At 42.8% G+C, this 11,278-nt stretch overlaps 1 protein-coding gene across 1 annotated transcript; it reads left to right on the forward strand.

Moving 5' to 3' along the window:
• Positions 1–310: 310 nt before the first annotated feature.
• KBTBD2 (kelch repeat and BTB (POZ) domain containing 2) lies at positions 311–6,215 on the forward strand. Its single transcript, XM_008945681.1, has 3 exons — positions 311–833; positions 2,880–3,045; positions 3,479–6,215. Exons 1-3 carry the CDS (start codon positions 664–666, stop codon positions 5,012–5,014), a joined length of 1,872 nt encoding a protein of 623 aa, XP_008943929.1. The 5' UTR covers positions 311–663; the 3' UTR covers positions 5,015–6,215.
• Positions 6,216–11,278: the final 5,063 nt, after the last annotated feature.

Raw genomic sequence — 11,278 nt, forward strand, 5'->3', positions numbered from 1 at the left:
GGGGAAAACTGGGTACTTCTTGGGAGAGGACTAAAGTCTTACTGGACCTCATTTTCTCTCTCCAGCCTTCGAAGCTGTGTTAACAATTGATCTTATTACACGAGTCTAGTGCTTGATGAGGATTAATGTACAAACTCTTGTGCTTTTCCTTTCTCTTTGATACTTTTAGTTATTTTCTCTACGAGAGTTTTATTGCAAGTAATTAAGTACTAATTTAGAAATTTAGACAATTCCTTTTAAAGGGTAACTATTAAAAGTTTTTGAGAAGTGCTAATGTGTCAATTACTTTTATTTTCCTGCTTTCAGTGACTCAAGTGCAGCCACTGATCACGAGATGCTACCACGAAATCTACCTCAGCCTTCGCCTCTCCTCGTTCACGTGGTGCGTCGTAGGTCTCGACAGGAGCTCTGCAGACACTCCTGAAAGCCTCTCAACAGATTGTGACATCAAGTCCAAGCATGATGACCTAGTAGCAGGTTAAAGTCTGAAACATTGATTCAGCAGTCCAAGATAACCCTGCCTTTTTTTATCAGTGTCACTTCTGAAGGCTACAGACCTCCTGTTTCTTCCCTGGTTACTTCAGAAACACTCAGCTGACCTTTCTCTGGTGAAAAGATCCTGACTTTTCTCTCTGGTCCTGGAAATATTAATGGAATACAGTCATGTCTACCCAGGACGAGAGGCAGATAAATACAGAATATGCTGTATCCTTGTTGGAGCAGTTAAAATTCTTTTATGAACAGCAGCTGCTAACTGACATTGTGTTGATCGTTGAGGGCACTGAATTTCCCTGCCATAAGATGGTTCTTGCAACATGCAGCTCATATTTCAGGTAAGTATTCAAACCAGGATCTATTAATGCTAGAAAATCGTGATACCTGTTTCTAAGCGTTATATTAATTGATTAGCAGTTGTTGTGTTGCAGAGAGTTTTAAGGATCAGTGAAGTAAGTAAAATAACCTCGGTATCATCGCTTGCCAAAACACCAAAAGAGTAAAATACATTTTCTAGCACCTTGTGACTTACTCTGGATAGGGACTGTGGTTTTTACAGTGAGTGGGGATAAAAAAAAATCACACCTGTGATAGTTCACTTTCTTTAGGGAGTTAACAGAGTCCAAATAATTAGTAAATTTCTTATTCTTCATAGGTAACCTTTAAATATGTAACTTTTTTATTTCCCAAGGTAGGGTGAGAAGGGATTATTCAGACATAGCTATGGGAGTTCCATTGTCACATTCATTAACTGTATTTTCTTAGCAGAAATCCTGTGTAGAAACATTCAGGGATTCATTTATTACTTTCATAAAAGTTTTTTGTTGCTGGTGGGTTTTGTGTTGAATGTTTTTTTCATCTCAGGTGAGTCTGGTACAATTTTTAGCAACGAGTATCGTGTGATCACTAGATAATGATTGTTGTGCAGATGACATGGCTCCAACAGTCTATAAAATACCAGCTGCTGGAAGTGTGGCCAGGTTTAATGTGGGTGGTGAATCATGAGGCTGGGAAGCTGTCAGGAGTCCACGCAGCAGTCAGAACGTGCAGTCAGATCACTTCTTCATATGTGCTTGTTTATTATCTGTGGAGTGGGGCTTTGGCACTGGTTAAAAGAAGCATCAGGCTTGTGGTTTTGTCATGTTCTGTTTTTCTTCTCTGCTTTGGTTTACAAAAAGATGCTCCGCTTCCTAAATTTAGCTTTATTATGAAAAATTGATTGCCCTAAAGGAGGCTGTGTGGAGAGGGGGAAGAAGAGATGAGCATCTCTTAGTGTGCTCCAGCCATCGTGTGTGGCTGCAGCCAGCTTAGCTTCCACCTCTGGTGCCTGCTGCAGCTCCCTGCTGTAGCAGCCCAGCCCAGTTCCTCCCGTCCTACCCTGGTTACCTGGGAGGCATGGGCAGTGTCTTTGTACAAATGCCTCCTGGAACAGCTTTGCTTATGGAGTGATCTGTGTCCCCCCCACCTCTGCAGCTGGAGGTGGGACTGTAAGGTGTGCCCGCCATCCCTTCTAACCTCTCTCATATCTGGGTCCCTAAAAAGCTCCAAATAAATAGAGACTTGAGATGAATTTTCAATACAACCATAAATATCAAACCTGAATGAATGTAAAGCTCTTAAAATCAGCGTTCATCATTTTAAGAAAATTGGCAAGTACCTGTCTTACAGTACTAGAATCCAGTTCTTAACTGTGTTGCAGTTAAAAAAGCAGAACAGGCAGTAGTTATATAAAGCATTATAGAAACAAACCCCTTTTTTAAAAATTGCCTCTCTACTTTTTTCAGGAAGATGTAACAGAAATACATGTGCCTTTTTTCCTTTTTTTCAGACCAAGTCTGGTAGGGTATTTTTGTCGCTGATTTTTGTCTACAAAGTTGAAGTTCTTTACTGCATATTATGATGAATGCTGTATAAGAAATACTTCATGGAGTGCTAGTCCTTGCTTCAATTTCTGAGTTAACTTTCCTCACCTTCCAGAGGAGCATGGGTTTTTTTCGCTATGACTTGGCTCAGCCCATTGCATTAATTCTGCTTCTTTTGCTTTAAAATTTAAATTCTAGCTGTACAGGTTTCAACAGTATTTTCTGGAGGATGTTTCTTCCCTCTTATTACGTACCATAGAAGAAGTTTAGAGTTTTAATGACGAAATTGAAAAATCATTAAGAGTTCTCTGCCAATTAACACAAGAGTTTGCATAAATACATTTCTACAGAAGGCACCGATGGTACTTTTTGAATGTTGTGTACAGAAGCGTGATCTTAAATACTAGGCAGAGCATGAAGTAAACACTAAATACCTGTAAACCAGCAACCAGAAAGACTGTTCACTGAAGACTTACAGTACTCGCTGTTGATCCTGGTCTTAAAATGTGTGTTTCTCCTCAGAGCCATGTTCATGAGCGGGCTCAGTGAGAGCAAGCAGACACACGTGCACCTGAGGAACGTGGATGCAGCCACCTTACAAACCATCATCACGTACGCGTACACGGGTAACTTGGCGATAAGCGACGGCACGGTGGAGCAGCTTTATGAGACCGCCTGCTTCCTACAGGTAGGAATGTCTGCAGTAGGAAACAGCTGCTTCTAAGCTCTTTTTTTTTTAATAGTCTTTTCTGTTTAGTCATTTCAAAGTGCTCTTGTTCAGTTTGCTCAGTGCAGACAGTGCTTGCGTGCCAGGTAAGTTTCGTGTACCCACCCCTCCTTGCTTTGTGGCCCCTGAAGAGGGTGGAAATAGAGGAGGGCACTTCTCACATGTAGACAGTCAGTTCCTCCAGCAGATGCAATCACTTTATCTCTATGAAGCATTCAGGTCAAGTCACTGGCTGTATTTTTGTGTGTGTGTATATATATACATATGTATATATGTATTACTCCAGGCCTAAACTCTGTTGTTCAACACTACTCGCAGGTACTTCTGCCCGCTGCTGGTGGGTGAAGGAACAGACTGTGTGCAGTAAACACTGAGTGTGCTTCTTCTGTTGCAGGTAGACGATGTGCTGCAGCGGTGCAGAGAATACTTAATCAAAAAAATTAACGCCGAGAACTGCGTGCGGCTGTTGAGCTTTGCCGACCTCTTCAGCTGCGAGGAGTTAAAGCAGAGCGCCAAAAGGATGGTGGAGCACAAGTTCACGGTGGTGTACCACCAGGAGGCTTTCATGCAGCTCTCCCATGACCTGCTGATAGATATTCTAAGCAGCGACAACTTAAACGTGGAGAAGGAGGAGACGGTGCGGGAGGCGGCGATGCTGTGGCTGGAGTACAACACGGAGTCGCGCTCGCAGTACCTGTCCTCGGTCCTCAGCCAGATCCGCATCGACGCGCTCTCCGAGGTGACGCAGCGAGCCTGGTTCCAGGGCCTGCCCCCCAACGACAAGTCCGTGGTGGTGCAAGGGCTCTACAAGTCGATGCCCAAGTTTTTCAAGCCCAGGTTAGGTATGACGAAAGAGGAGATGATGATATTCATTGAAGCTGCTGCTGAAAACCCCGGGAGTCTTTATTCTTCTGTCTGTTATAGCCCCCAGGCAGAAAAAGTTTACAAACTCTGCAACCCTCCCGCCGACTTGCATAAGGTCGGGACGCTCGTAACTCCCGATAACGACATCTACATAGCGGGGGGGCAGGTTCCCCTGAAAAACACCAAAAGCAACCACAGTAAAAGCAGCAAACTGCAGGCTGCCTTCAGAACTGTCAATTGCTTTTACTGGTTCGACGCGCAGCAAAACACTTGGTTCCCAAAGACGCCGATGCTCTTCGTCCGCGTGAAGCCGTCCCTGGTCTGCTGCGAGGGCTACATCTATGCAATCGGAGGGGACAGCGTGGGCGGGGAGCTCAACAGGAGAACCGTGGAGCGCTACGACACCGAGAAGGACGAGTGGAGCATGGTGAGCCCGCTGCCTTGCGCCTGGCAGTGGAGCACGGCCGTGGCCGTTCACAACTGCATCTACGTGATGGCCCACAACCTGATGTACTGCTACTTCCCCAGGTCGGACGCTTGGGTGGAGATGGCGATGCGCCAGACCAGCAGGTGCTTCGCCTCGGCCGCGGCGTTCGGAGATCAGATCTTCTACATCGGGGGGCTGCACATCGCCAGCAACTCCGGGATCAGGCTGCCCAGCAGTACTGTGGACGGCTCTTCCGTGACGGTGGAGATCTACGACGTGAACAAGAACGAGTGGCGCATGGCGGCCAACATCCCCGCCAAGCGCTACTCCGACCCCTGCGTCAGAGCCGTCGTCATCTCCAACGCCCTCTGCGTCTTCATACGGGAGACCCACATGAACGAGCGCGCCAAGTACGCCACCTACCAGTACGACCTGGAGCTCGACCGCTGGTTCCTGAGGCAGCACATATCGGAGCGGGTGCTCTGGGACCTGGGGAAGGACTTCCGGTGCACTGTGGGGAAGCTGTACCCGTCCTGCCTGGAGGAGTCCCCCTGGAAGCCCCCCACCTATCTCTTCTCGCCAGATGGAGCTGATGAGTTTGAGCTGGACGGGGAGATGGTCACTTTACCACCCGTATAGCTCACAGACTGGCTGCACGGCTGATTCAGGGCTCGGTGACCTGCATAGAAGGGGTTGTGAAAGAACAGGGCTGGAAAGAGAAACATCCAACCTGTCTTTCCTGAGCTGTGTTTTTAGGCCCTACCTGAGACTCGCCACCGATGAATCAGTGGAATGAGCAGATAGGCTTCCATTATCTGAAATACTATTATCTGATAATTGAGAAACGTGTATGTATATCATGAGCTTAAGCATCTGACTTGTCTAAAGAATTAATTTCTAGTTCTATGAAGTCTCCGTTCAGGAAAATTAGCTTCAGAAAAAAAGTAGTTACTGTTTCTAGGACAGACAATGTTTCACAACTCTTTCGAAAGTATCTTCCAGTTATATTTGAACTACTTCTGGATATTCTACTTAAGTGCTAGTTATATAATTGTCAGTGCGGCCTAGTTAAAGGACTGGGCCGCGCTTCCGTAATACTAATATCCACGTTGGTATAGTAATGCCATTAAAAGAAAAAGAAACAAATCCCATGGATCTACCTGTGGTAGGAAGGGTAGATCTTCCATTGTATGGTAACATGCAGGGCAAAAATGACTGCAGGTTCAGTCACGCTGTATTATTAGGTGCATGTATTCTATTTTCACTAACTTATACCTGTCTATTTAGAATACAGGTCTTCCAAGCAGCTGGTAGTTTACCAGGTGTGGACTTAAGTTGCTGGGCTTGCAATAGGAATTGTCAGCCCTCATAGTGCGGGTCTGCGTGGAGCTTTCAGCAGTAAAGGTCTCCACGTTCTGTATTACAGTAACATTGGCTCATGTATATTACTTCCTGCTGCTGATGTATTTTTCCATTGTAAAACAAAGTTCTAGTGTGGATTAACCAGGTCTTTATTTTCTGTTAATTTAATAACAAGCATTACTGTAGTGTGATTGTGTATAGATATCCCTTAGCGTATCTATCAGGTTTTTTACTTTGGGGGGGTGGGAGGGGAGCCAAAACCGTTCAGGAATTCCCTGTGCTGCGGGCGCAGGAGAGCAGGTGACTAGTGCTGCTCTGGCATTAACCCCAGGAACCACTAGCAGTAGCGGGGAGCCGCCAACCTAACATGAACACAGGTGCTTCATGACAAAAAAAACCCTACTAGCATGTTCAGCTGCATCATGTTCTGGCACTGTATTTTGAATGACATTAATTTATTAAAAAAGACTGAATCCAACCGAGGTCAGTGTGGTTGTTCTGGTTACAGCAGCCTCCCGCCGCATGCGCCTCCTAGCAGCCGGGCTGTTGAAGGCAGCTGGAGATAGTTAAGCTTGAAAAGCCTGGAGAGAAGTGTGTTGGTTCACTACTGGTGCTTACTGGTCAATGGAAGCTGGGAATTGGGTGTTGAAGTCAAACTGAGGATGTTACAGAACTTGAATGCCCTGCTGTGGTTTTTGTAAATTGGCCCTTCTCCAATTGCAGGACAAGTTCTGCTCTACTGGAAGTAAAGGACAACGGGCAGTGAGGAGGTAAGGAGGGACCTTCTCCATGAGCTCAGAAGATGGGAGACTGATTTTCAGTCTTTAATGTCAAGAGCGTGTTTACTTACTCCATCATCCAGCCTGCCACTGGCTTTTCCTTAATTCTGTTTCTTATCCCAGTAAATACAATTACAAATTTTAACAAAGATGACACCTATAAATTTTTTTTGCTACAAATGGATTTTAGATCAGAAACGTGCCTTATATAAAACTCTTTGTAATGCTCTGGGGCATTTTATACCACGTAGGCACTTCTGGGATCCAGAATAACGATGGCACCAACAGAAACAGGTAAACTACATTTTTAGGAAGGTTCCACATTTACATTTACTATTATGTCAACTTTTTTAAACCCCTAAATGGCTTAGACAAGAGTGAGGTGAGTGAGGAGATCCTGCTGCTCAGCCTGTTTATATTTTCTTCACAGAGTCTGGGACATCTGGTTAAGAGCCCAGTTAAGGGAGTATACACTAAATGAAAACTAGTGATGATTAAAAAAGTAAATTTGAATAGGAAATGGGGGTGACTAAATTGCAGTGGCTGTCAGTCACAGCTGCCTCACAGAACTTGGAAGAACTGTCCCTGATTTCATCCTTTTATGAACATCTTCTAAAATGCAGAATGTCTCCACGATTTCCTGCTAGTCTGCATTTTTTAGATATATGTATTTTTATATTGTTTCTAGCTATCTGCATTTTTTTGTATTTTCTATGGTCTAAGATGATGTACCTTATTTAAAATTAAATTACTATTAATAATACAGTACTTAAGACTAGTCAGGTATTGAGCAGGTCTCTAGTGCCTCAGTTAGAAACATGGTATTGGTTCACTTACTTACACAAGTAGTTGCTGCAGTCAGTATTCAACCCCAAAGGAAAAGGCAGCTGGCAAATGCTGTTCCCCAGTCTAAATTCTTCCCTTGCATAATTCAAGAAGGAAACTGCAGGCAAAGTGTTGTCATGTGCCTGGAAATGGTCACTAGTGGTAGAACTAGAGAAAAGCTGCTGTGGGAACAAAGGCAACAGCTGGAAAAAAAATGCAGTTCTCATTTCATAAATAGAGCAACTATGATTAAAGCTCTCACAGAGTTCCAAATAAGTATTTTACTACAAAGCTCCAGCCTAATACCAGCCTCTTCAACCTGCACTTGGCTTCAGGCTACACCTACATACAAGTTTCAATGACTCAACTTTCTAGGTCCTCAAGCTTTGTTGTATTTGCAAAGAGTTTGCTTCTTTTCTGGTAGAACTACTTTAAGTTAGTCTATGTAGTTTCAGTTCTCCCTATCTGAAGTAATAAAAAGCAGCCATCTGGTCTCTGCTAATTTTTAATGCATTTTTACAGATGTTTAAATACATAGCTAATTGCAAGTTCAATTTTTCTTCTGTGGGGACCAGTCAGATCTAGGGCAGTGAATTGTGTCCAGCTTTAAAAGGCCACAGAAGTAGGTCAGTTTTAGGGGAGAAAATAATTAGCTAAAATGATAAAGGATTTATTGTTTCTGTTTCAAGCATTGCCTGGTTTGAAGTGCTGTTTTTTCACAATGTTTCTCATTTGATTTCTCAGTGCCTCTGTTATGATGCAGTAGCACCTACCCTGGTGTAGTAGGGCTACACAGCACCTCTGGACAAACCTGCAGAGCACTGAAATCACTAGAGGAGGAAAACTTCCTCATTTGGATCTGGATTCCTACATGAAAGCTTTAATTTAGGCAGACTCAGAAGTAGGCTTGTCCTTAAAACCAGTTTCTTTCCATCTCACACTCAGTATTAGCAAGCCCAAGTTCTATTTAGTTTCACTCTAGAATTATTTAAAGTATCTCCCTCCTACGACATGTGTCATGAGTACAATTCAGCAAGGCAGAGTTCTTACTCACAGCTTACAACCCAGAGGAGGAGGAGGAGTATGAGCAGAGTGAATAAAACAATGCTGGGAGGCAGTCTGTGTGAAATCCACACACACCTCCTGAGTTCCAGGGTGGAAGAGGAACACAAGTAGCCTGAACTGGCAGGTGAGGGCAAGACCCAGCTCTGTACCAAGCTACAGTCACTCTGACATGGAAGAAAGGACCAACAGAGAAGATGGGACAGGCATGAAGGTGAAAAAAGAGTAAAGAGAGCATGATGTGCCCGTGTTGTTTTTAAGACAACAAAATACATCTGCCTTCACTTTAGGTGACTATTCTTCCGGGACAGGCATGAAGGTGAAAAAAAAGAGAGTGTGATGTGCCCATGTTGTTTTTAAGACAACAAAATACACCTGCCTTCACTTTAGGTGACTATTCTTCCTTCAGTCTTAACATTCTTATTCAATTTTCTTTATGCTCACTGGATCTAGACAGCACCGCTACCTTCTTGGTGAGCTAGAGTAAGACAAAGATTTTGAAGATGTTTTCTGCTACTATTGAGGCAAATAGTAACTATGCTTTCATCAGTATTAGTCTAAATTCAGGTGGGGAAGAAATAAAGGACCCTTATTTTCTATCAGTTGATTTTGGAGTTTTACAAGAAGAGCAATGCATGATTAGGTAATTTTAAACCTATATAAGACTCAACAAGACAGCTGGACTTCTGAGTTGTACCACAACAGAGAATAACCCACATGTGATTTCAATTTATAGGGAAAAACGTAATCTGAGCCAACTTCACTATTTAACCAACAGAAGTGATCCAACTCCGTGGGGAAGTAATAAAGGACCCTTTTTTTCTATCAGTTGATTTTGGAGTAGTTTTACAAGAAGAGCAATGCATGATTAGGTAATTTTAAACCTATATAAGACTCAACAAGACAGCTGGACTTCTGAGTTGTACCACAACAGAGAATAACCCACATGTGATTTCAATTTATAGGGAAAAACGTAATCTGAGCCAACTTCACTATTTAACCAACAGAAGTGATCCAACTCCATATTATTTTTTTAATGAATCCAAACACTACTACTAATGTTTGATAAAGATCACAGAAGAAAAGCTTGGTGCCTGCTCTTTTAAGCCAGTCTCTCCTCTGGTATTAAAGACTCAGAACACCATGAAGCAATTTCTCATACATTTTTAATCATAGTACAGTAAAGTAGTGGTTCTGTCTTTAATCAATACTCTCCGTGTTGCCCTTTTGAATGAAAACTAAATACCTGCAAGAAAGCAAAGTTACACTGCATGAACAACATGATGTAAATTTATCTTCCAGTGTGCTTGCACAACTCCTTGCATAGGGTCAGAAAAAAACTTTAACCAATTTTAGAGAACTGCAACCGTTTTCTAGATGTAATTCATACCTGAATGTTACTCAAGGCAGTTAGGTTCCTCCTGCTGCAGAGAGTGATTTACCAAATCATTCTCTCTTGGGTACAGTAGAAGTTTCAAAGTTGTAGAATAGCTCACTATGGCAGAGAACTGGATGTGCAGCAATTAATTTACTCAGCATCCTGATTCTGACTCGTTCCATGTGAACCTTCCATGTGTTATTTGGAAGCTAAATCCACATCAGAATTTTACAGTCGTACCTAAAGGTGCTACTGATGTAAGACAGGCCCATGACCTGCTGAAGACTTCAATTCACAATGAGTAGTACCCAAGAGGGAATAAAAGGTCACACTAGAGGATCCTCTTGTCCTAAATTTGCAAAAAGCAACATCCATAATAAGTTTAAAAGGAAGACAAATTTCAAAGAGACTGTCAGTGTATTACAAGCAGGTACCAATATCAAACCCAGACGCCTGCAAGGGTCTTCTGGTGGGATGAACTTCTCAAAACAATACAGCTTTTGGAGCAGACAGAACTTTAAACAGCCTGGATGTGTTTTTCAAGCAGCACAAGGAAAAAAACATAAATCGAATACATTACTTGTATGTTCAATTATCAAGCAACAGTTCCTATATTTAAAAACTGTATTCACACCTTTGCTTTTACAATTAAATACTGCCACACACATTTCTCTGCTTGGTAATTATTTCTATGGAAATCAGAAGCTTGTTTAGGCAAAATCCTATTTTTAATTACAAAGGTGCTTAAAACAGATGTACAAGGTCAAACAAGTGCAATGTACCAGAACACTGATCTAAAAATGGTAATTACATTGTGATATTTGAAGAAACCAGTGTCAGATGTACACAGGAATTAAGGTTATGACATGAAAATGATTGACAAAAAGTGCTGAGCGTTTTAGTCAAATGAAATATCAGGTCAACCATACTTAAGTCTTGTGGGGTTTTGGGGACTCAGACCTCACATCTATGTTCACTAGGCAGTTCCTCAAATCCTGGCATGTACAAAAAGCAGAAGTTGATGCCTCTGATGGCAGGATGTTGAGAGGTGTGCTGCTGTATTAGCTGTAAGTCAGCTTGTGCTGCACGTTGAGAGCCAGAAGCACCTTTGCAACGTCCACCATGAGAGAGCTCCAGAGCTGACCCAGCAGAGGCACTGCCACCAACTCACTGAGGGCTCAAGTGTTTCTTGCAGTGCAGAAATGGATGTCAGGGTCTTTGAAATAGAAATCAACTGCCTAAATCTTTCTGAGGAAGTCCTAATGCTTGCACTGGAAGCTTTAAAACAGAGGGGTGGAAAATAATTTGCATTTTATTTAACTAAAGTGCCTACAACCATTAAATTAAGGAGAGGACAACATGAGCTGAGATGAACCTTGGGGGCTGCATGCCTCCTTGGAGCCCAAAAGTAAGTTTAAGCAAATGTCAAAGAGCAAACATACATACTAATGAAGACCACATAGGATGAAGATCAATTCACCTCCACCTGCTGCCTGA

The sequence above is a fragment of the Merops nubicus genome, unplaced genomic scaffold, assembly GCF_000691845.1.
Source record: "Merops nubicus isolate BGI_N331 unplaced genomic scaffold, ASM69184v1 scaffold22908, whole genome shotgun sequence".
NCBI lineage: Eukaryota > Metazoa > Chordata > Aves > Coraciiformes > Meropidae > Merops > Merops nubicus.